Genomic DNA, 27126 nt, shown 5'->3' on the forward strand with positions numbered 1-27126 from the left:
GTTGTGGTAGTGTGGAGTAGCGGTTATGGAACTTGATATGTATGGACAAAAAAACCTTCGTAGGTTTGAATCTTAAAGTAGAGAGTACTTCTGTTTGTGTGAACAAGGCTATCTTTGAATAAAATGTAAAAAGAACTGTCAATTTGATGCAATGGCACAAATATGTACCCCTTCAAAATTGCTGTGATACAAGCTATAACCACTGCAGAAAGATTTGATCAGGTTACTCAAACACCACAACTTGACTCTTGCTTGGACTTCACCTCATGTGAATTGGCAGCGCAACTCAACTACATGATTGCTGACTAACTTGGTAAGTCGACTGACTTATAAGTAAGGCGACTGACTGACAGAAACATTTCCTAAAGGCCAATTTAACAGGCATGTTTACAAGTGTCTGGATTATCTATATTTGGAAAGTCTTTTCACACTCCTCTGGAAAAAATGTTTTCAAACAAACATGATTGCAATGAATTATGTAATTTAAATTATGCAAAGTAAAAAGCCTCTACAACACATAACCAGCAGAGTGAAACATAGTGTGTGGCTAGTTACCTTGAACAGTACAAATCTGACTTAACTGAAACACAGATGAATTCCTCTGCATGGGCTTAACTGAAACAGATTTCTCTGATCGCTTCCACTGTAAATTCAAAAGCTAATTTCTTCACAGCAGCCTACGCACCATTGCATGTAATCATAAGAGCCGTGTAATCAAAAGCAACACACCGCTGTCAGTGGAGCTATACCTGTCTGCTCTGCAGTGAGAGCTCCGGGCAGTCTGCAGCTTTGCTGTTCCCACAGTGGGAGGTGAGTGAATGTGTGAGAACATTGATCAAAGCCCCCTGTGGTGGTAGAGTCACTTAACATCCATCTCTGCACTTCAACATTTAAAGAATGTGGACAAAGAAAGGTATGTTCCCCCAGTCTGTTTGCTCAGATCTTGAAAAGAAATGAGAGAATGACTCTTAAGTCTGAGATTGACTCTGTAATCAAACTGATTTGCAAACTCAAGAGCAATTTACGAATTTCTCAGCGCAAAGTAGATGATGTGCAGTTGGAACGCTTAAACTTTAAAGTTTGGACCAGGTGGATGTTTATCCTAGAAATGACTGGAGACCCTTGTGCGGGAAGTTTTCAACGACAATTCATTTTTTTTCATCTTCAGATGAAGTACTCTGAACAGTCATGAAAAAGGGATTATCATACTAGCAATGGCTACATTCCTCTGACAAGCCCTTTTTACAACCCTGTACTTTCATTCACAGAGTTTCAGCTTGAGTAGTGGAGAAACAAATCACTTTTCTCATCATTATCACTGAACTTTTAGAATAGTTTTTGCTGTTTTAATTCTCTCTGCCTTCCCTGGTCTTGGGTAAATGCCTGCGCTCCCCTTTTAATATGTACTCACCAAGTTGTATTCATTGTAGTAATTTAGCCAAACAACCAATCAGACTACATTTTCTGATAAGGAACCAAAGTCTTTAAACTCCAGATATGTATGACCACAATTAGAACGAGGGAAACAGAAACACAATTACTATTAAAATACTTGTAACCCTGTACTGTCAACCATGACTGAAGCCATCTAAATAACTTTGCTGACCACAGCAAACATAATGTTTGTGTCATTGATTGCACATGATAATTCAGCCTTGTTTTAAATATCCATGAGGAAGGCTGAATAAAGACAGAGGATGACCTACCCAATTAGCTACAATTATTGTATCATATACTTAAACTACATACCTTCCTACACAGCTATGGGTACCACACCATATCTTCTTTAGAGTTTTAAAGAGATTTAGAGCAGCAGAAATAGATGTTTGTTATGTATGTTAGGAGTGGTTCTGATTGTGTTCACAGATATCTGCTGTTGTCGTAAATTCAGGAACCATTTTGGCATTTTTTTTTGCTCACATTACCACATAATGTGTCTCTTTCAGTTAGAGTATCTCTGTGCTGTCCAAAATGACTTTAAGAATTAAAGACTTTCTCCCCCTAAACATTTACATTTATTTACATTTTATACTTTTATCCAAAGCGGCATACATTTTATACTTTTATCCAAAGCGGCATACAAAAGTGCATACAGTAAGTATAGCGACAGTATGGGGACAGGATGTGTACAGTTCCACAATGAGACAGTAGTTGTCAGCTGAGAGCAAAGTCTGTTTGAGGACGCAGTATTAACTAATTTATACAACTAAAGGGTATAAGCTTCTTTTGCTACTGAAGCAGTTTTCTTTACCACAGTGTTTTCTTTTTTGCAGGTTATTTTGCATAACTGACCCACCTGTTGGATTGTTTCATTTTTATTCATTTTAACAGCAAGTGCAGCTTTTATACATTTTAAGATTAAGTGCAGAAACAGTTCTTGTACCAAGTCAATTTTGCCCTTGAAAGATACTCTAGAAGGTGAATTTAGCCATTAATTTCTAGCCAGTGGTATTTATGACTCCCATATGACGCCAGATTTGTTATGTGTTAGTTCTTATTTTATTTTGGCATTTTAAAGTTTGCTCATTAAAATGATAGCTGACCATTCAAACAAAGATGTCAAGGATATGAGGTATTAGAATTATTTTTCAGCATATTAAATCACCAGCAGAGCAAAATAATTTGCATGACTTAATTTGGAGAAAACTACTTGGGTTTTTTATTCTACTTTATTGTATGTTGCAGTGGGGATTGCTTGACTGGTATCCGTGCTTGACAAGGAGTACTCACTCATTATTGCTTTATTAATTTACACTATTTTACATTATTTGCTGTGTGGACACAGTAATGTGGGGTGACTGACTCCTTTGCACATATGTGCAAAAATAACACATGCACATTTATAACATTTATACTTTTGGAAAGTACCTTAGTTCAGCATATCTCACGGAAGACAAAAGCTGCTCCAGCAGTATCCGCATAATTGCCCTGTGACATTGGATATCTGCTTGGTCCAGAGGGAAGACTGGCAGCTATGGGCCCATAGATTTCAGAACCTGCTTTATCCAAGAAGTCTCCTGTCGAAGCACTCACCAAGGCTACCTCCACTTAGCTGTGGCCATCGTGCAGCAGAAGGTTTCGGGGAGGTTTGACTGCTGGCAGTAACTTCTGGCTGGGTGATGGTTCATCGGCTTTGGCCACCGCTTTTCTCTGCAGGGCCTTGGTGGAGTTTCTGGCTTCAATAAGAGCTGTGCTGAACAAGCTGAACGATAATGAAATCAAATGAATAAACCTGTATCTTTGGCAAGCATGTCAGCTAAAGCTCAGGATCACCCATGTGTCTCTTGAAAACTTTGTGTATGAAATGCCAATTGGAGATATATTCATTCATACAGGAGATGTAATGACTAATCACATTTGTATAAACTGTGAGCAAGGGCATCAGTGAGTCTGTGCTTGTATGATTGTGTGTGTGTGTGTGTGTGTGTGTTACTGCTTTCTTGAATGAAAGCACTGCCTATTTATTGTAATTCAAACATTATAACATGTTAATCTTCTGCAGTGCTTTTATTAACATCTGAAAAAATCCTTCATCTGCTCTTACATGATATTTTTTTCAAACTTGCCTTTAGGGGAATGCTAAAGATGTAGTTCCCTTTTGACAGCAATGTTGTGGAAATCAGTGATGTTTTAGACTTAAATAGCCTGCTCCCAACTGCATCCATTCATCTCCTCAAGTTGTTCTCAATCTTAGTGAGAAGCAGTCCAGCCCACATAGGGTCTGAGAGATAAATAGAATTCGACAGAGCACTTCCAGTAAGTGTTACACAGACCAGGTCTGTCTGCGGGGCTGCTGTGAGAGACACAGGGGCCATTATTTTGATGTGAAAATTGTAACGCATCTTCCTTTCACAATAACAGGAAAGCTCTCTGGCTTTGATGCACTTGGAAAAGGGTAAACACTGACCAAAATGGCTGTGACAAATTTCAGAAATTGTTTAAGTCACTCAAGATGTACCATACGCCCCGATGACAGTGTGCGTGATTTTTCATTCTGCTGTGGCGATAAAGTGAGAACATTCTCGTCTGGACAGCAGTTCTAAGAATGACGGATTATCACAGAGCAGTAAGTATAGCAGCCATTTTGGATATACTGCAGGCTAATGAACATGTAAACAAAAATCTGCTGTGCATAATATTCTGCTCCTGTCTCTGCTCTGAAGTATTTGTAGTATAAATTCACATTCAAGGCTAAATTCTTGATCTTGTAAATTAGGTTATTCTCCAGTTAGGTCAGGACAGCAGGAGCCTCATTTTGAAGACCCTGACTGATACGGTAACCAAATTACATTATATAATTTATTTGCTTTCCCCCCAATTATTTTCTACTTGCAGTTAGATAGTAGCTGAAAGTGATAAGGTTAAATGCCTTACTTTGAGTGGCCCATTTGAGTTTGGAATCTATAACCCTCAGGTAACAAGATGAGTCTGTGTTAGGGTTTATTTTGCTGCTGCCCCACTTACACCTCTCTGCTACCCCACTGTACCACACTGCCATCTCAGTTTGCTGCACCACATTGCTGCCTCAATGCAGAAATTACTGCACCAGCACAGGGTAAACCCACAAAGGGGGTGTGACAAGAATGAGGTCATCTACTGACCCACTGACTGAAAGACTGACAGGGTATTGCATGAATGATGAGCAGAACTGTAGCTCTGTGGCAACCTTTTGCCAACAGGCATTCAGCATATTTTAATACTTGAGTGACCTGTTTTTTTTAAATTGTATAACACTTTCTCTAGCTCCAATCCAATAGAATCTGGAAACATTCATTTGTATTTTGAATTTTGTGCATTCACTAAAAAAAATAGCCACCATGGTGAGGAGAGGTATCACTCTTTAAGAATGTGTCCAGAGAAGACATGTGTCATGTTCCTTTATTAAAAGGTTATTGTTTTGGTACCCATTTTACCACTGGTTCCTGCTGTCTTGTGTTAAAAATGTTTCTGAAACAGCCCTTAGGATTCAGCAGGGACCCTGTGTAACCTCCTCACCTTGTCTGACTTTCTCATAATAAAGAATTGCAGTGATGATGGGACTTCTGAGATTTTTATGTAATTTTTTGTGTAACAGAAATTGTCTTGACAAATTGTCTCTGACAAAAGTCAAAATGCTATTTTTCAAAAAAACTTTCTTTGAACCATTGATTTGATTTTATCCTTCAATCATTCATTACCCGTGATATTAGTTGGAGAATAATATACACACATTATTTTTGAGAATGCAAGCAGACCAACTTGGATGCCATAATGCTGTATGTTCTTTTGGTCCATTTGCACTGGAGTGTGGATTTTGAAAAGGATTGCCCTTAAAGTTGTGTTTGTACTTCAACAGGTTTCACAGCCAGACTTTTTAAAGGCCACCTTTGATTGCAACTGAAACAATGACAGGGTAAACCCCTAAGAGGATATTACAGTGAGACAGTAATGATTTATGACAGCTATTTATTTGTAGGAGTTTAGCAGGAAGCTATGTTACATATTTGCACTACACTATCTCTTAAATGTACTTCACTGACATAGTGGTTTCTTGCCAACTGGCAGACTACATTCAAGCAGTCTATGTGCAGCCTCTTTGCCATTGCTTTATTTTTTAAAGTGAAATCCCAAACCTGAAACAGCTTTCTTCGATGAAGTTTGGCCATGTTGTATATGGCTACATTCTTCTAAGCTTCCTTGTCTGAAGTGCCTAAGCAAAACTGTTCAACTTAGCCAGGAAACAAAGAGGCTGGCCTGCTTTGCACGCTGCTTGGCGGTGAACGCATGGTGCAGTTTCCCCTGCTGCGACCCCCTCCGCGCTCCCATGCGTGTGGTATGTGCTTCAGATCGAGAGCTCCCTGAGAGAGAGCATGCGGACGGAGCTGGCACAGCTGCAGCAGAGCGCGGTGCACAACCACACGGCTGCCATGCTTCAGATGGGAACCAACCTGCTGTCCCAGACCGCCGAGCAGACGAGAAAACTCACCGATGTGGAGACGCAGGTACTGCTCTCTCCCCAACTGCCCCAGGGGACATGCTCCATGCCCCGTTCACTCACACATTCCACAGTACGTCACCCTGAAGTCCACAGATAAAAGTGCATGGGCAGTGCTCACTGTCCCTCTCACATTTGTGAGAAAATGTCCAAAATGTTTGATCAATATCTAAAATGTTTCTAAAAACATATAAGCAAATATGAAAAGCACATAAGCAAAAACAGCATGATGGATTTCATTATTATGCTTGGCATATTATACTGGAGTTTCTGCATAAATAGATCAATGGACAGACTGATGCTGTGTCCATAAAGGCTTATTTGTACTTAAGCTGCTTCATGGTACAGAAATTATATTGCAATTATTGGATTCAGCTGGTACTTTTTGCCTCAAAATACACAATGATTGGCCTGATAACATAAAGAAACAACTTCTGACACCCTTGTTAAGTAACTCTGAATAACAGTATGTGTTTGGGAAATTAGCAAAGCATTTGTTTGTGTATGTTTGTTAGTGTATGTCTGTCTGTGTGTGTGATTGCTGATTGTAGTGCAAAAATCTGGATCACGTTATTTCAAGTAGCATCCATAGATTCCCTTTAAGGTCTGCTCTTGACTACTCCAGTAGAGACAAAACTGAGAAACTACTGATGCTGTTTGTCTGTGGCAGGTTTTGAATCAGACTTCGAGGCTGGAAATACAGCTGCTGGAGAACTCCTTGTCCACCAACAAGCTGGAGAGACAGCTCCTGGAACAAACCAATGAAATCAGCAAGCTTCACGACAAGAACGGGTAAAACCCACACTCGTACAAAACTGCGAGCGCGTGGTGTTGTACTGTGCAGCCCTCTTTCTGAGTTTTAGGAGGCTGGTTGTAGTGTAAAGTCGAGATCTCTTGCACTTTCTCAGAGGCATTTGAACCCATTTAGTCTCACTGTTACCCAAATATGGGCTACAGCGCAGTGGCTATGAAGATAAAGAAATGCCTGAGAGCTATTTTTAACAACAAGTAATTGGGATGAAAAGGAGAGTGGCCCAGTTAATGATGAATGGTGGAAAACATGATTAAAGGTCAGCCCATTAAGAGGGCCGACCTTTTAATTGGCTTGATAAATGCACAGATAAAAGAACACTGTCTCCTTCACAATATAACAAGGCATTTCTTTGGGAGAATAAAATAAAGTTTGTATTTGTCTGTAAACCCTTCATGAAGGGAAATACAATTGACCAAAACACTTCTAGTTACAATTTATGTTTCCATAGCTCATGGAATAACATTTATCTGTGAAATGTACTGTGGAGATTACATAAAAAATAATGTAGAGCAGTCTCCATCATATGCTCTTAATAGAGTTACTTTTGGCATTGCAAAGAGCTGAATGTCTGACTAAAAGGGAAACAGTGGGACATGTAAACTCAGCCTCTTTCCTGCATGCACACAAATGACCTACAGCAGTTTTCTTCAGTAGAATTAATACATTTGAATTAGTTTTATTTTCCAAGACAATCCAAACTCTTTTGATCAGACAGATGTGCTTATCTATGCCTATTTCTGAAGTGTGTCATTAAAAATACAATTATATTGCATTTGTTTTCTGAAGTCATGAGGAATGACTTTATTGATTGTTAACATGAAATTGTACCCATAGTCTTGTCCCTAGTCTGTAACCATATTGTCATAACATCAACGTCTTGGTTATATTTGGTTTATGAATAAACTTAGGTATTAACTTAATGTTCCACAATCACCTCAGATCACCGCAAAGAAGCTGGTAGATGGAAATGACATGGAATTCATTTTACTCAGCATCTCAGTACTGGACAGGAAGCACAGTGCAGACAGTCATGTCAGACTGGTTCCAGTGTTAAAGCAGAGAGTAAAGTGTAATGAGCCCGTCTGGTTCCAGCTCTCCAGTGAGAAAGCGGTATATGAGTCAGCCTGATTCCAGCTCCACAGTAGGAAAGTGATTGTAGGGATTGACTCACTGATGGCCATCTGGACCAGGTTTCTGGAGCAGAAGATGCAGGAGATGGAGTCCCGGCACCGGGAGGAGCTGGACTCTATGCGGGAGGAGAAAGACAGCCTTCAGAAGCTGGTAGGAAGGCAGAGCAGCGTGATCCAGGAACTGGAGGCCCAGCTGGACCGGGCCACGGGGAACAACACCGCTCTCCAGAAGCAGCAACAGGCACTGATGGACACAGTCAGCAGCCTCCTCAGTCTCTGCTCCCGGGATGGAGGTATGTTGTGGCCCTTATAGGTCCATTTCTGTCCATCCCTAAGCAACAGCCTTACAAACTCTCAAAATGGGTGTAGCTATCCTATGCCAACCTTGACTCACTGATGTGAACAAATCTTTGTATGGGTTTATACAAGTCAATGATTGAGAGCGCATGGCAATTCCATCCACAGTGGGGTCCATGAAGACTCATTCTTCAATCACTACTTTTCACATCCTCCAGACTTACCAGGCTATGCATTCCCCACATATTGAGTATCTTGTGACCAATTTTTATGGTTTCAGATAATAAATCTGTACTATCAGTACTCAGTTTCTCTCCATGTCTCTGTGTTCTGTGAAACAACACATTTATAGACCTGGATTTTTTGCATAGGTGAGTGTGTGTGTGTGTGTGTGTGTGTGTATATGAATCTTAGATGTGGGTGTGTTTGTTGTGACACCATGTCTGTTGAAAGACTCAGAATTAATAGTTAAGTAGATTTGGACTGAATTAAATTGTGTCATGCTGTTTGTGTTTCCTTTGCATCTCCTCATAAAGGAAATGTGAGAAAGAAGACTTAAGTTTGAGCAGTAGAGCACTGGGGCAGGGCTATCTAATGAGGTCATTTGTTTACTGAACTCTTTAATATGGTGTGGTTTCTTCAGGGTCACTTCGCCACCCACCACTTTTAACCTGTGTAATTTTGACTAAATTGGATTAAATGCAGTGTCATACATATAATTTATCATATGTTTTGAATTGTATGATAATCTCTGGGAATTCAAAACATCATTGACTTTGACAGTGTGTGAGTAAGTGTTAGCTAGACTTGGGAAAATGATCAGTGTTTGCTAAAAAGAGTTGTTAAAATTAAAAAAAATCTCAGCAATGGTCTGGCTATCATTTATCTTTGGACATTTCATTTTTTCTTCTCAAGAGACTTTAAATAATGCATAATTATTATTTTCACATTTGGTGTGGACAAATGAATCAGTGTCTACAAAGACAGACTCTACAGCGTACTTGCAATTATTACTGAAATATTAATAGAGAACATGCATTTTGCTCAGCCTAAATGGAAATTTAAGAGCAATGGACTTTGTACGTGACAGTCATGTGTTTGATCCTGATATAATATTGCACAGAATGTGGCAGGATGTGGTGCCACGCAGGCATGCACCTTACTGTCTGCCTCATCTTGGTTTCATAAAGTGACATTGCATTCTCCTCTCCTCAGAGTCCTCTGTTCAATCTATGAGGTCAGTGCATTTCAGAGCTGTTTCCTTCCCTGGGCACTGCACATGTCAGAAACCCCTTCAGCAGCATCCACAAGGACCCAAAGAACACTACTAAAGGCTCATCGTGGGGCAGTTTCTCAGTTTGGAAAGAGCTTGTGTCCATATGGTGCAGTGCATTCATTTATAGAAATGTTTTTAAGTCTGCTGTCCTTTTCACATGAACCCCACACTGTAGACGAGTCCCAGCTGAGCAGGGACATGCACATCCATAAAGAAAGACCAGTGTATGAATATATTCTCAGCACTAAGTTCTTAAAATTGTTTTTGCAAACATGTATTTTGCCAGGAACCTGGTTTATCAATCTGGTTAATCTCTGAGACAGGTTGAGACATATTTTAACTAAGTTGTTCAATTTATCTTATTTTTGTCCCTTAAATTCGACCCCCGGGGTTTCCCAGTATGTGGTGTTCTGCAGCTGGGCAGAAATGCTCGTACATCAAAATCCACCCGAAACATTTTGTTTATAATGGCCCTGGTTGTCATATTGTGTATCCACATCAAAATCTCTGCAAAATGAATGATTTCTGGGGCATGGCACATGAGAACCGACTTTGGGGGAAAATTGGCAAGCAATGTGACAGCATTCAAACCAAGTGTGATCCCACAGTGGAGGGACAGCCATGAGAGACAGCGGCAGGGGTGGAATGTGCAACCTTTTATCCAATAAAAAATCACCTGTTGGTGTGGAATCCCCTATCTCTGCAGTCTCCACAGCATGAGAGTACATTATGTCTGCCTGTCCCAGCAGGATAGCTCCATTGCTGACACTCAATATTCTGCTGTAATGGTAGAAATTGCCTGTCTGACAAAAAGCTCATTCTTCGAAAGTCCTTTTAGATCAGAGCAGGGATCAAAGCCCTCTTTGAGCAATAGAGACAGGTTTCACTGTTCAGATGTTCAGATATTCACTATTCAGATCTGGTAAAAATGGTAAAAAAAAAAAAAACCACACAGTAAAAACAAAGTTGCAAAAGCTGAAGTTTGCTGTCAATTAAGAGAGGCATATCAACATAATTACCATTTTCAGGTTAAATGTGACCAACTTGTTATTGTGGGAAGTTGAAATGTTTCATTTAGAGCTTCAGCCACTGCTTGTTTTCAAAATATTACAGCTATAATCACCCGCAGGTTTTCAGCTGATACTTTGAAATATCTGTCAAAGTTACTTTCCCTTATTCTTATCTCGGGAAATATTTCACGTGATTGACAAGTTTTTTGTTTTAAACCACATTTTTTTTGCATCCTTAGGGTTTTACGGGAAAGTTAAGAACCTTTGTGTGCAGTCAGATCCCATTTTGACAACTGACTGATTGATTTTATTTATTGAAATAAGACCCTTAGTGTTGTAAACTTGAAGTATCTGAATTAGATCACAGTGGTTTAGACTATTGGCATGTGAGATATATGGCAGTTTATTTTATTCTTGCTCCCCTTTATTTAACCCTGGTTTGAATCGCCAGTTGTACATCATGCTTGTCTCACCACAACAACCTCTGCATTCGTGCAGGAGCACTGAAGCGAGACAAATGCAATCCTCAGATACACTCGCATGCAGCCAACAGCTATCCTTTGCACTACCAGTCACACAGTGCTCCACACTGAAGTGAGTGCCAACTGGAGGATAGGCTCTGACCTCATCCGAGCAACTCACAACTCTCTTGACAAGGAAACCCTGGCTGACCTACCGACTGCTATCCCTGACAGAATGAAGCAAATTTCTTCCACCGCTGTGAGCTCCCAGCTATTTTCAGCTGATGACATGGCTGGGCATGAATCTGGACTACATTGCTGAGCTGGCACTTAAAACGAGTGCCTTGCTGACTGAGCCATTCAGGAGCTCCAATCTACTCAGCAGTCTTAATACTGGATATTTCTGAGCATGTTGTAACAGAAGTTACAGCTGTATGCCACATATATAATGTTTTCATTAATAAATTGTAATGACGCTTTTATACCATGTTAATCTATGGTTAATATCTTATAAATTCTGTCCTGGAAACTCTGTGAGTACAAATTTGTCTTATGTAATCAGACAGAAAAGAATATAATGTCATGAAACATATAATGGTCCATGTTCCTTGTGTTGTCCATCACTGACCTGTATGACCCGATTAAATCACATTGACTTCCAAAGCGCTATGATTGTTTCAAAACAATTCAAGTCACTGATAGCATGTGATAGCATCAACCATTTTGGGGTTCATAAAACTTAACTCTAGCTTAGCTATGGAGACAATCTTGATATACCTTCTGTTTTTGTACAGTTGTTCCAAACATCTCCAAGCGAATAGAAGAGGAGAGAAAGTTTCAAGACTGTGCTGATCTTCTCCGCGCTGGCTTCAATAAAAGTGGCATTTATACCATTCATATCAGCACGCAGGAGACCAAAAAGGTGGGCATTGTCTGGCTACAACATGACATCTTTTAATTAATGATGCAAATAATGATTATCAAGCCAAGTCAAGTCAAATATTGAAGAACAACTAACCATTGATGTCTTTTACTTCTTAAAATTATTATTGTTATTGGTCTGATTCTTGTTTTATTATTATTAGCATGGGCATCATTAATATTTTACTTGTCAAACAATTTTTTTAGCACAGGCTCTCACTGCTAATACCTATAGTCGTACACCATTTACACATTTACACCTCATTCATACCACTGTTTTTTCTAGATTAACTGCTGTATAGTACAGTGGAACTGTAGCTCAAGGGCATGAATATAGTTCCCAAAGGTGAGGTGCAGTACAGCAGGCTTGAATTGGTTCAGCACAGCGCTTGGAAGGTCAAAGCAGCAGATGCTTAGCTCCAAAGAGAGGTGCTGCCAGACCACAGACCCTTTGGCAGTGAATTCGTTGCCTGGTTCTGCTAGTGAGGCCTCCCTAATGGCACCAGCACCTCTGTAGCATTCTCAGCTGTGCTGGGCTAGCCTGCCAGATTCCATCCTCATACCTACCAGGTACTCTGCAACCAGAGAGGAAGGTACAGATGATACCTTAGAATGACCAAGCTATACCTGCTAAATATAAAACATTATACCCAATTAAATTAAACTCAGGTTTAAATGAGGCTCACCAGCTCGAGAGAGGTGTGGATTATATTGGACACGGTCATTTTTAACTACGACTCACTGACCTGATTTCCTGAGGAAATGTAAGGAGAGACAAATTGCTTGAAATGAGTATAGTGGCAGCAGCAATTAAAATGTAATGAGAACCAGAAGAACCAACTCTGGGGTTACTGGGGGCATGGTCAGAAGGCAAATCAGATCTTTGAGGCATATATGAAAGGAATCACCTGCTCATGTTTGAGGTCGAGGGTCACACTCAGAGAGGATTTTGCCATGCAGAATGGACACCGCACAACTGGGCTCACATTAAATGTGAGCCATACAGTATGTTATGCACCAGGTTCCATCGCTTCCATCTGCCATCTCTTCATAGACAGTAACAGCTTTTATTGTGCTGTGTCTCTTGTTAGCTGAAAGGAACAAACTTGATGCTAGCAGAGCAGAGCATAACCATAGTTATCTACAAGAGGACAAAGAGGCGTAAAATTAGCGCTGCAGTCTCTGCACCAGACAAAGTCATCTCACCAAGGTCATCTCAAGTGCATGATATCTATGATGTGGAATTGAGAATTCAAGACTGATGTATCTTACCACATAATAGCTGGAGGCCTCTCCTTGGTGCCAACCATTCAGGCATTGATACGGAACCAAAAATAAATGGGTTCGCTGGGTCAATCAATGGAGGTTGGACTATAATAACGTAAATAAATAAACAAATAATATAACCTATAATAACATCTGACCCTATTTAAAAAAGTGAATATCCCCCATTGGCATGGAAGGCATATGAATGGTAAGTTTTAGTGAATGGAGAGCAGGGCTTTGTCAATGTCATGATTGGGTTGGCCCTCCTAAAGACTATGACTGGCGCAGATCAGTGAGACATCAATGTCATTTGATAGCTCCATCAATTTTGGGGTTCCTGAAGCTTTACACTTGTGTTCCTAGTGCTTGCAGTGCAACCTCCTTCAGCCTAGTGCCCTGTCTCTGCAGGTGTACTGTAACATGGAGGGTGCGGGAGGAGGGTGGACGGTGCTGCAGCGCAGACAGGATGGCAGCGTGGACTTCCACAGGACCTGGAAAGAGTACAAGATGGTGAGCAAGTGGAGGGACTTTTCTCATGCTTTCATCAGTCCAGAGGGCTCTGGGGGTAAAAAAAGGGTTGTGGCACTTCCAGTGTGATACACTGTAGTCCAAAATGAATGAACTATACTCTTTTATTTTACTATTCATTTGGCAGATAGTCTTAGTCATTGAAGCCTACAAGGCAACAATGGTATATTAAATACATACCACAGGAATCACAAAAACATAGTCACTGATCGGCCAGTAGCTGTCAATAAGCATCAAGCTAAAAAGAGTGATAAAATAACAGTGAACAAAGCTTTTTTATCATTCATTTAAAGGATAGTCTCCCTTACACTGTGATGTGCTTTATGACAATCTGCGTAATTACATTTATAAAATGTCTTTAAAAGAGGTGTCCTTGTTTTGCAGTAGGTTGATGTGTTGAAACTATGGAAATGGAGAGAAGCTTTTACAAATTTTTCTAGACCTGATTCATTGGAGATTTTCATTGCTATAATACTGTCTATATGTCTCATTTTAGCTTATTTTTATGTGGTCAACGGACTGTGTAGCTCTCAAGTCTATATTCAAGATTTCTGATCCGAAGCACAGACAGGCTATGGAATAATTATATCAGATGAAGCTGTTCTATAAAAATGAAATTTATACTGAAAACCCTGGTTAGTAATTGCATATTGTGTGACTATGTCTGGGAGAGTGCCAAATACAGTATCACAACAGTTTTACCATAATGCAAATTTCAGGTTTATTGAATATTGTGATCATCACATTGAAAGGGTGCTGTGCCATGTTATGATGATTATTTGTAACCTCATCTGATTCCCATTCTCACAACATCCCAGGTGTCCAGAAATGGAAATATGCACATAACACACTTTGACATATCATTATTTTGTGAATTGGCTGTCTTTACTGAGTAAAGCAGAGCAACAATAAATACAAACATTTTCATCCAGAGCAGATCCAAAAAATATGAAAATGAATATCTGGAGCATGCTGGTTTGCGTGTGAATCAACAATCTGGGCAAGTACCGCAGGACAATTGACAGGAAGGCACACAGAAAGAGCCCAGTTTCCAGAGGTGTAGTGAAAGAAAGAGCAAAAAAAAGGACAGATTGAATAAACAGTTACTGTAGGATTAGAAATGGGAAGTCAGATTCATTTAGGCTGTGGTAGAGATATTTATGCTCTATCTGCTCTGTAGGATTTATATGACGCACACATACAAACGCCCTGTAACACAAGGCCCTGCCATGCACTAGGATCAAAGTGTTCACTGGAGAGTAATGCCAGTCTTGCAAACCATTGCAAAACAAAACACTTGTTCCAAAACTCCGCCTGCACCTTTTCAGCTGTCAAAAGCCATCAAGCAAGCAATTCTGACGAAAAAAGATGTTTTAATGGTTTAAATGATATAGAGTGTATATTCATATTCAGTATTGCTTTAAAAAGCTAAATTCCTTTTAAGTTTATCATAGAAGGAAACACATTGTTTTATTGGATGAAAAATGATGAGTGCTTTTTATGTGTTTTTTGTCTGTTTCTAATTTATGTACTTATAAACAGCCAGTCATATTTCTGCACAACATTAATTGCATTCCCATGTGATAAATCATTGTGTTGTATCAGCGATTAAACTGGTATAGTTTGCCAGGATCCCAGGGTCTCTCACTTTTCAAGACAGCCTCTCCCAGCTTCTCTTACGTTTTAATAAGGGAGAACTAACGAGCTGTAAAATGGATGAGGAAAAAAACAAATTGCTAAATGGTCAAATAAAATTTCAATAAGATGTGTTATATTGGTATTTCCTCCTCTCAGGCATAGGTGTGAATGTTTTATGCCACATGAAATGAGAACAACTACAGAGAAATTCCATACGTATTGCATCATTTGTTCTGTTGTGTTGCAGGGTTTTGGGAGTCTCTCTGGAGAACACTGGCTGGGGAATGAGTTAGTGTTCCTCCTCACCAGCAGGAGGCAGTATTCCCTGCGGATTGAGCTGATGGACTGGGATGGACATCAGGCCTTCTCTCAGTATGACAGGTTCCACATTGGCAGTGAGAAGAATAATTACAGGTACAGAAAACTGATTGTGGGAAGCATTTGTGCTCAGCATTATTATTTTACATTGCATTATTGGCAGTTAGCAGATGCTGTTATCCTGAGCGACTTACATTGATTACAGGTTTTTACAATGTTATCCATTTGCTCAGCACGTGTCATGCGTATTTAGTCTAATTGTAATTAGCATGTTTTGAATAATAACATAAATAACATTTACCTATTACAATGTTACTTATGTTATTTTTTTCTTGGTTTTCCTGTTGAGTGTTGCAGTTGGAAGTCCTCTGTTGCTGAATGATAGAGTTTGGGAAGAGATCAGTTATTTTGCTATATTTCATATACATATCTATGTTATCAGTAGTAAAAACATAACGTCAGTGTAACTTTGCTGATGGAACATGCATTCCACTTGACAAATGAATTACCATATGATGCAATTATTACGTTATAGCCTCATTTAACCTCTTCATGTAGCCTCATTTCATCTCACCTAACTTTTAATATAGATGACCGCTACCACAATAACCACCCTAAAAATGCTGGAAAAATTATGGTATTCAGGAAAACACAGTGCAGTGGATATGTGAATTTTGCAATGTGTTTTAACATTTCATGCTGAGACAAATGTAAGAAATTCTGGCTTATTGAACTCTCTATCCAATGGCATATTAGAACCTTGTCAACTAAATTTACATGCATATCTCCATGCTATATTTACATTCTCAGATACTGCTGGCATTACCAGTAGGTTGTGCTTTCTGGGAAGACTGACCAGTAGCATAGCTTGAATATAAGGCCAATACAAACCAAAGAGGCACTGCCATGCCTTCTAGTAATACTTTCACACTTCTTTTTTATATCTGAAATGCATCCAGCTTGCATTCATTATACATGTAGTAAAGAAAAGATACAGTAAGACTGGAAGCACGATATAATAGTGTTTTCACTGGGTGTGATGTAACAGACCTTTTTTCACACATGCCACTGTTTTTTATACTAATTAATCAAAAGTGGTAAAAATGAGGGCAAAAAAAAAAAACAGCACTGGATCTTATTGTGAAATTATGGATCACGTTATACATAGAGTGCCTGTAATTATTTTTCTGTTCTCCAGTACATATTGGTATGGCATTTATGCAGTCCTCCAAATGGATTATATATTATAGTGCCCATAATTAATGTTGTATATCCAGAACATATTGTGATGGCAGGTAAACTATTGGCCAAATTATGGGTTATGTTTTACAGTGCCTATTAGAAATGAGATATGTGTGAAATTATGAAAGCTCTCTTAAAATTACAGAGATATGGAGGGAAGCATCATCATTGTTTACACAACTCTAGGGATCTGACATCAGCAATTTTATGAATTTCATGGTCAGTTTAATTTATCTGAGTTTAAATTGCAATTACTTTAATTTATCAGAACTGTAAAACTATGTTTTTTTCTCAGTCTTGGCTCTATTCCCTTTCACAATTTTATATTGAGTGGGAGGGTCCTGTGATAAACAACCTTATGACACACTCTGATGTGTAATCATGTTTTAGCTACTTTTATATGATTAAAAAAAACAAAGAAAAGTAATAATTCATCTGTTATCTTTTATCTATGATCGCCTTTCCAGAGAAATTAGTTTATAATTGCACGGCACTTGCAAGTGAGCTCCTAGCCAAAACATTTATACTTATGCATGATGACTGGGAGATACTGAGAATTGCAGCACTCTCTGTGCTCTCCGTGACTTCCAGGAATATGAAGAGCCCTCATGCTTGTGCTGGTCAGCTGTGAAATGGAGGTGTCTGGTAGGCTGGAGTCATCACTACCTTCACGCTTTTATATTGAGGCTGTAATGCTTAGACTTAGGGGACATTCAGATAGGCGCCACCGACGTCACTGTGTGAGAGGGAAAGAAGGAGTTGATGCATTTCTTTCCAGTCTGGTTGCCACGTAACTCTTGCTGGTGTGTGGGTTTGTGCGAGGCCCGACTCAGAGAAACTACATGATAATTGGAACAAATGAGAGAGAGCCCTGTGGAACTGGACCAGGGGTGATGTGCTTTTGCCCATCTGATTATTTTCTTGGCAGAGGTTTGCTTAAACCTTTTGGTCCATTGGCCCATGCCTAAATCCCTGGTATTTGTCCCTGGTATTCAGATGCCACTTTTTGACAGAAGCCTCAATGGATAGTGGTGGTGTGTATCTAGACGGGTAGCTTATTTCCTCCAAGCTTCAGTACTTCTAGGTGTATATAAAACATCTGAACTGTATGATAGGGTTTTTCCTTGTGGCAATTTGTGAAGACAAATGAAAATCTAGCACCTTCTGAAGCTGGATGTTATTTCTTCGCTCAGAATGTCTCTTGATTTAGGGCCAAATGTGCTTAGTTGGCCACGCTGCACTCAGTAATGGAAAGATCCCCTCTGGAAATTGACTATCGCTTTGGATATGCTTGATGGGCTTTGATCCCATTGAGGCCCAGCCAAAAAAGTATTTTTGAAAACACTGGACAGGAGGAGCAGTTGACCTCATGTCCTTCCACTCACAAGCTCATACCACTGTTGACCCTACCCATTCAGGACAAGACTTGCCTGACAACAGATGAGCAGGAAATAAACAGTATGTAACTTCAGCAATATGGAACTCAAAATAAAGAAAATGTCTTATGTAAGGATCGAGAACTGTCAGTGCTCCGCCTCCTTAGCTGTCGTGCTTTTGTTTTCCTTGTGTTGTTCCTGCCCCGCTCCCCGCCCGGTCTCCGCCCGCCTGATTGCCTGCACACCTGCTTTCCATCCCCTCGTCAGCCTTGCCCTATATGTTCCCTGCTTTTCCCTGTCCGGTTGCTAGTTCGTCACAGTGTTTTTCGCCTGTTTCGTCCCCGCGTTTGCTTTATGCTTCTGTCTGCCTGTTTTCCGTTTCTCGACCCTGCTTGTACCCTGACCTCGTTTTTGCCTGCCTCCTTGCCTCGTTCGCTTGATTGCCTGCCTGTCCGGTTCCCCGACCTTGCCTGCTCCGATTTCCCGATCCTCGCTTTGTCCACGGTCTGTCTCCCGGTTTTCGACCCTGCTTGTTTTCGGATTAGCGCTTTGCCTGACGATTCCATTAAAGACGCACGGAACCCGACGCTCCCGTGGTCCGCGCCTGAGTCCCTGGCTGAGCCGCGACAAGAACATGGGATTGGAGCTAGGGAATTATATGACACCATAGTAGACTGACACATGTTCATTTGGGCTCTTTAGGGGCCCAGTAAATTCTTCACTATGTAAGCTTCATCATTGTTATGGAGCAGCTTTAGGTAGTCTTATAAAATATCCATAAATGTGTGAGCCTGAGTCAGCAACCTTATGTCAAATGTATCCAAGGTAGTTACTTAAATTTTTGCGCATAGTTGTTGGAAATTTGTATTGAATCTTTTTTATGCATTCATGAATATGTCATTTAGTGTGTGACATAACAGGACTTTAAAATCTATATTTGTTTTCTATATGAAATATATTATAAAGCTTTAATAGTGCAGCTGTTTAATGTGTGTGGCTGTCATGTCATGTTTTTAGTACTTTGGACTATTTCCTCAATGCTTCATGTAGATAGAACTAATGTAGCCATTACCACAGAATGTATCGTATGCTGTAATGTAGACTGTAAAAGTTGGAGCATACCTAACTTTGAATAAACTGAAAGTGAATTATCTCGCTACATTTCCAGGCGCAACTCTGAGGAACCACTTTGTGCTAATCTGGAAATGATATATATAAGAAAAAGAGCAGACACATTCTGTGTACGGGCCAAAGAAGGTGTTCTGTTATTTTAAGTGATCTGTTCACACAAGATGAAGGGTAAAAGTTAAAAAGAACACAGAGCAGACCAGTGAACCGGATAAAGACATTTTTTCAGCTAAGCTTTTTCATCATTTGTCAGGAAAAGTAGAGTGTGATGTAATGACAAGCCTCTTCACTGTGCGGGGTGGTGAAAGAGGATTCATTTTTTTTAGTGGACCCGCTGCGGGAAACGTGTTTGCAGGTCAGGCACAGCAAAGCATTCCAGTGCTCCTCTGTCTCCAGGCTGTTGTGTTTCACTCTTTGATTTTGTTGGTTTTCGCTCCCTCTTTAGGTCTACATTGCACTAGTGACAGATCAAAAGATCTGCTGGAAGCTTTTTTGTCTGCCCTGTAGGCATTAGTGTTTTATCTCAGGCTTAAATGCAACAGCACTTTCTCACAAATTTACCTAATATAAGAACATGTTGTGTTACATTTTTGTCATTTTGCAAAAATAATCATGAGTCACTGAAGTTCACTAAAAAAAATAGGAAGCAAAAAAAAACTTGCTTTGCCACTGGAAGGGACACAGCACTATAAAGCTAGATAGTTAGCTGTACCTGTAATGACCTTTGTTGACCTTCAACGCACAGCAGCACAATATGGCGGGTTGAATTATGTGTAATGATAGATGGGCTGCTATAACTGCCACGTTCTGACTGACACTGATTCACTACCGCAGGGAATCAGACACCTGTCCCATATAAGGAGTGGCCTCACCTCAGTATTGCTCATTCAAATGCATCCCTACAGGGGGACTGTGTGTTCATAGAACTATAAACCATGCCTTAAATGAAATTTTAACTTGGATTTAACACTCAGTTTGACATAATATAAATCCATTTTATGCATATATGCAATCCACAAAACACCGCTGTCAGCTATTTTCATTGGAGAACTAGACCATTGCTAATAGACTTGTGTGTATTATGACAGAGCAAAGGTATTATTTTTATTTACTTGGCAGTTGATTCTGTCCACACACACACACGTGTGCATGCAAATGAACACACACTTAATTTTAAGTGTAAATTTTGTTAAATTTACAGTAAGCTATAAGGACTTGGCTACACCTAAAGGCAGTAGACATTCCACTAATCTTTCATTACAGGGTCTTATAGACCTTAAATCAGTCTATCAGATGTGTTTACAGGAATCAGAATTATATGTGTTCTCTATAGGGATGCATGCTTATAGCCATGGAAGTAGAACTTGAAATCAGAATCCATTTCTGGAATCCTTATTTGCAACCATTTATTAGAGTGGCATATTGATTCAGGAGGTGCACTGTGCACACATAGGCTTCACTCCATGGTGGGTCAGCTTCTGTAGCTGATTGCTAATATCTTAGTTAATATGGAAGTTGCAATGCAAAAGGATGTCTGCTAAGCATATAATTTTTAGCATTTTTAGCAATTTGATTATACTATGCATCTGTTATAAACCACCATTGTTTCAGACTGTACAAGCACATGTGAATACTTTATACATAAAGCACTGAAACACTTGTCTGATTCCTTGTGGTGAGTGGAGAATAATGACATACATGTAGCATGAATTTGACTTTATGCAGCCTTGCAGAGAACAATCTGTAGGAAGTGATTGATGCTTCAGTATTGCAATTTCTTTTTTAAATGTGAAATTGTTGCCAAATGAGCCACTATGGAAAGATTCCAGATGTCTTGAAAAACGACTGCACACAAACTTTGCGAGGCTCAACCCATCCTCGTCCAAGGGCAGGTGAGAGCTAACAGTCTCTGTGTTTCTGTGTTTAAATTCAGTCTGACACCACTTCACAGTGGGGAAGGGGAGTTATTCACCGTTTCCTTTATTTTTAGAGTTTTGGAAAGAACACTGCTTCCACTGAAAGAGTCCCTGATGTACAAACCTGTGTGCAAAGCCAGCGTAACTGGAGACTGAAGGATCATTTTCCTTCTTGAGCTTTCTCTTTTGCTCTCACTGAACAAAAGGTTAATGGTATTGCTCAACATTACAGACTATGATGAAAGCACTTTTACCCACTTAAAAGAGGTCTAGGGTGATAAAATGGGGTTGATGTTAAAAATTAAGACCATAGCAAGTATTTGATTGAAAGTACCAAATATTTTATTATGAGTCTCATAAAATCTAGTGGCTTGATGTGAGCTGTCCAAATAAAGACTTTGCTTGGGTTTTGTTTTGAAATTTTTTGATTTTTTTCAGGAGGATTCAAATGTATTTCAGGTTACAATTAAATCTACAAGTTAGATAAAAATTCAAGTCAAGTCATGATAATTTCAGAGATCAGCTGAAAAACATTTATTTAAGGTAAAAGATTGAAATTCTTTTGTACTGCAAGGCACATTTAGCATAAAGAGCTGTATATTATGACAACATATTGCATACGGAATGCAGTCCAGTAGGTTAAATCATTAATGACAATATTGGTGGTCTGGGATATTAGGCTGCGATTAAACAAAGTGATGACTTGTGACTTAAGCCATGCAATGTACACCTATTGAGCCCTGGAGAGCCGTCACAGCTACCTGATGAGGAACAGGCACACCGTCGTTTATGACTGCGTCTGCTCTCTGTCCAAAGCCCTAAGGACTTTAATGGCTTTTCGCTAAAGCTACATGATCATGCCTGAATGAAATAATTGAATAATCTTACTCTTAAAAACAAATGTATGTTTTCATGATTCAGAATAGGACCATCTCACCTGAGATTTATTATACAATAACGTACAGCAAACAAGCCTTGCCCCTGTAGGCAGGGTGCACACTTTTCTGCACACTTCAGAGAAAGATTCTGTGGAACAGGATGTTTTAGAACACTGGTTATGCAGCTATTGTTCTTCAGCTCTGTTCCAAAGGCCTGACCATTCATCTACGAGGCATGTGTGCTGCATTTTGAGTAATTTGCTATGCTGTGTGCTTCTGCACCATGGGGTGTTGAGTGTTGTGATGTGTTTTGTGCAATATGCTTCAAGAATAATATCAATAATAGAAAGAACACAAGTCTGGTAATATTTATTGTATGTCCAAATTACAGATGTGTGTGTGCGTGTGTGTGTGTTTATGTGTTTGTGTGTATGTGTGCATGTGTGTGTGCGTGTGTGTGTGTGTGTGTGCGCACGCGCAGGCGTGTGTGTGTCTGTGGTTATTGCAGGCCCAGGGGTCATTTTTTCCCTCCAGATGTACACATTAAATTGATCACCTCTGCTAATGGAACGCCCCTGGCACAGGGGCTGCACTTTCTCAGCTCTGGCCTCTGCAGTCATTTTTGACAGTGCCAAATGTAACACATTAATGCAAAAAAGTCATGGTGCATATGAATGACCATGTTACCTGTTATATGTAACTAGGCTCAGGAACTTGAGAACAATATGCTTTTGCTGCCTTCTCATTGGTTAATTCAGGGTGTCTGTAATTTCGCTCCCTCCCCCATGCGTACTGTACTCTTTTACTGACCTGTTTGCAACATCTTGGAGCAGATGTTAATGATGACATGCTAAGTCAAACATTTCTTCTAGTGTTTCTACAGCAAATTGCTGTTTTATTCTGATCCCCCCAGGTGTCCTATTTAATGGCACTCTGTTTAGGAAGAACATAATTTTCAAAACAGCTGTTTTCCCTTGATGCATAACAGTATCCTTACGCTTCTCTTCCTCCTCCTCCTCCTCTTCTCCCAGGCTGTACCTGAGGAGTCACAGTGGAACTGCAGGCAGACAGAGCAGCTTGGTCATCCAAGGGGTGGACTTCAGCACAAGGGATGTGGACAATGACAACTGCATCTGCAAGTGTGCCCTCATGCTGACTGGAGGTCAGTCAAAGCCATCCTGAAACTTTTTTGTCTAATTCCCAATGTTCATACAAACCTGTAATTTCCTTCACCATATAATACAAACCTGAAATAACTTGTGCAACATTGTGGTCTACATTCATGCCCATTTGAGAACTAAGACGTTTGCACAGGAAGTTGCGTCCCCTGTTCCCCTGAGTATTGCGACACCTGCTGGTGTTTGCAAGCTCCTCAACATCTATGTGCAAGTGTGCAAACTGCATATAGAGTGCATGGCAATAAAAGCCAGGAAATTATCTGAATGTGTCATTTTTTGAAATTGTAAGAAGGGGTAAGGTTAATGCTGTAAGTTCCTACAGAGGAAATCCCCATTCTAATTTGAGTTCTGATTTAATGGATGGTATCCTGATATGGGACAACACGCTGGACTCTCAGTAGAAATCAGAAACCAACTAGGCTACAATGCTGTCATGAAATTCTATTAAAACAAATGTGAACAACAGAATCTCTCTACTAAGACAAAACTATCTTGACTGTCACGTCATACATCCAAGCAAACTTTCCTCAGATGTGAAGGTAAGAAGGTTGGAATAAAAAAGCTGCTTTTCAAAACAGCCTTCACGGATGACTTTCTATCAGTTATAATTCTTGGCAGAGGAAGTCACTTGAGATGCATTTCGTAAGTGTGTAACAAGAGTCATTAAAAATTCCCTGGATGTTCTATTAAAGCCATATCCAGGTTTGAAATGCACCTGGGTCACATTGAAGGGCTGAGCACCAAGTGCTTCAGAGGAAACAACTGTGATCTAAAAAAGGCCCTGGACAGTTTGTAAATATAGATTAGTGCCACCCTTTCTCTCTCTCTCTGTCTGTGTCTGCATATCCCCATAAGATATGCTATTCTCACACTTTGCAGAGCAGATGGGCCCCAGGTTTGTACTGAGTGGAACGTGACACTGTGCTCCCCTGGTAGGAGGCTGATCCACCCAGTGATGGCCTCCCTGCTCAAAGCAAATCATGCCTAGCATTCCAACGGCTGTGTGCTTGGATGTGGCTGTCTATCCGAACAGCTGGTGACAAAAAGAGACAGGACAGAGAAAACCAGAGTATTTCATTCACGCATTAAATTATATTTGCGTGAAATATTTGTATAATATAATGTTTTATATTTTGAAGCTTCCTCATTTATACAGTAAAATGGCACACTGCCATCTAGAGAGCAGTGCTTCCTTGGACACCATCTTTTTCAACACTGCTTTTGATATATCAGAATCCAAACTGGTGTTCTTTGGTCTGATTGCTACATGCCACAGTTGGGATTTTGTCCTTGGGCCTTGTTTTTGCTCTGACAAGGGCTGGGACTTTTGTCGCAGTTTGACAAATGAACAAAAATGATGCGTTGATGCAGTCTCTCATTCACAATGCAAAAGAAAAGGAGCCATGACTGTTCAACTTCCACCAAGTGTGCCTTTGCTTTGCCTGTCCCTCTAGGTAAGACAGTCTGCCAGATGAATAAATGCAATGTAACATCGTACTGTGTGTTCTTGGCTTCCCTGTAGAGCCCACACAGGGAACAAGCATGGATCTGTTAAGACAGAGCATGTGGAATAAATGTGAAATTTGGAAATTGTACAGTTTACCCAGCGTATGAGAACCAACAGGAAACCTAAGTAACTCCAGTACCCCTGTCAGATGCTAAGCAGAGAGAAACATGAAAACCCAGCGACTGTCAGTACACTATGTATTTGCTCACCAGAAATGCTGATTTACCCCTTGGAAAGGACCATGTTTCAATAAAGGTCTTCCTGACAAAGTATCATTTTGGATCAATGTTCTAACTAACTCTTTGTAACGGCCAGTATTTTTCCCAATCATGTGTGGAACTATGACCTCAAAACAATTCATGGAAGTTCAAGAGTAAGACATGTTGCCATAAAATCTCAGTGACACTAATGCCTGCTTTTAGAGCGGGGCTGGAAATGTCCTTACCATAAAATATTGCAAATGAGTCAGAGATCATTTAATTTAATGTAAACTCTCTCTGCCACGTTTGATGAACTAGGCTCTGTAATAAAACAGTAGTTATGGCAAAGTGAAGCTTTGCGGACACTACAATGGTTGGCGCCATCACATGCAGCAAAACATTAATTTCTATGACCTATTAAACCAGCTCACTCCCACTAGAAAGTAATATTAAATATATCAAATTAGTGAGTCACTGATTTCACATGATGACTTCATCCATGTTGGGCTTCATGAAGCCTCACTCTCACACTGCACTGCTCCTGAAGTGTGCTGCTCTCGAAGACAAGCTAGCATTTTAATACACCTCAACAGATCAACTTTAGTAGTTCACCTGTCACGATAACTGTATTCCTCCATCATTTGTAACATAACGCATTTGCATTCTTCCATAACAGCCCTTGCCCTGAATTCCCCCCAGGATGCCATAGACCCCAAAGTAGCAAACAACATGCTCTGTCAGTCACTTATAACCTATAACACAGAAATGAGATGTGTTTGGAACGAGGACTGAATACGTTGTTGATGCCAGTATGTAGGTGCAGCTCATGACCCCCAATGTCAGAACAGATTACTGGGCATGATTTCAGGATTCCAGGATTTCAGAAGTTGCAGAACAGTGCCAGATGTTTATTTGGACATAAGTATGTGGATTACTTTTTGTGACCTTTTCTGTCTCACCTGGCTCTGACAGGGAGATGATACTGTATGTGACAGAGTGAATAATAAGATGTCTCTGATGTTGTCAATGTGATGCACTACATTTCTATATTTACTGACCTTCCCTAGTCATCCAGCTGCAGGATAGTAAGTGGTATGAGAGGTACTTATAGGGTTGTTATGTTTATTGATAAACTGAATTGGTGCATTATTGCTACAGTTTAGATTCAGGGGTGGTCAGTCAGCAGCTCTCAGCAACTGCGGATGACCTTGAGCTGGATGACACTAAGGTCCTGACATTTGTCTTTGTGACTTTCTTTCCCTCTGGCTTTTTCCTCTGTCTTCTCTCAATATCTATTGGTTCTCTCATTTCCTCTCTCTTGCTGCCTGTTTTTTCATCTGTCCCTCCCTGTTTTTTCCCCCTCTGCCACTCAATCACCCTAAATGGAAGTAAAGTGACTCTATTGACTAATAAATCCTAGTTGTTAAAATAAAACCACAAACAACAAATGCAAATTAGTACATTATTTTATTTGAAATATTTCCTTCTCTCTCTCTTCAGGCTGGTGGTTTGATGCCTGTGGTCCTTCAAATCTCAATGGATTCTACTACACGCGAGGACAGAATGTCGGAAAACTCAATGGCATCAAGTGGCACTATTTCAAGGGCCCCAGCTATTCCCTCAGGGCCACCACCATGATGATCCGACCCCTGGACTTCTGAGGGAATCCTGCTCTGCACTTACAAGAGCTGGCTGCATTGGTCCATGGATAAAGTTTCCTGGAATCCTCTTTACATGTAATGACCAGGAAGTCTGGAGGGGAGGAATCACTCAAAACCCTCTCTCTCTCCACTGAGTCACAAGCAGACTGGCTTGCTCTCAAGAGCTTTCTTGGATGACGAGTGTAGTTTGAAGAACACAGTTAAATGATTGCAGCTCTGCTCTGGATCTGTAGGAGTGGACAACCACAGCGGGCTCTCAGCCAGTCACGGTGAAACATGAGTCTGCCCTCGTGTCTAGTTTGCCCTCGTGACTTCTATTGCTTGTACAAATCGCCGTCTCCTGTGCTTGTTTTGAAGGACTTTGGAAAGAGCAAGAGCCTCCATGTAGACAATGGGGATATCAATGC

At 40.2% G+C, this 27126-nt stretch overlaps 1 protein-coding gene across 1 annotated transcript in view; it reads left to right on the forward strand.

The window, feature by feature from the left end:
• LOC118785019 (angiopoietin-1-like) overlaps nt 1-26719 on the forward strand; it is a 32086-nt gene extending 5367 nt beyond the window's left edge. Inside the window, exons 2-9 of the mRNA XM_036539545.1 lie at nt 5826-5981; nt 6645-6766; nt 7979-8211; nt 11757-11884; nt 13558-13659; nt 15563-15729; nt 23205-23335; nt 26559-26719. Of these exons, the coding sequence (XP_036395438.1) occupies nt 5826-5981; nt 6645-6766; nt 7979-8211; nt 11757-11884; nt 13558-13659; nt 15563-15729; nt 23205-23335; nt 26559-26719 (1200 nt within the window). The remainder of the gene's footprint in view (nt 1-5825; nt 5982-6644; nt 6767-7978; nt 8212-11756; nt 11885-13557; nt 13660-15562; nt 15730-23204; nt 23336-26558) is intronic.
• Nucleotides 26720-27126: the final 407 nt, after the last annotated feature.

This window comes from Megalops cyprinoides, chromosome 10 (assembly GCF_013368585.1).
Source record: "Megalops cyprinoides isolate fMegCyp1 chromosome 10, fMegCyp1.pri, whole genome shotgun sequence".
In the NCBI taxonomy this organism is placed as follows: Eukaryota; Metazoa; Chordata; class Actinopteri; order Elopiformes; family Megalopidae; genus Megalops; species Megalops cyprinoides.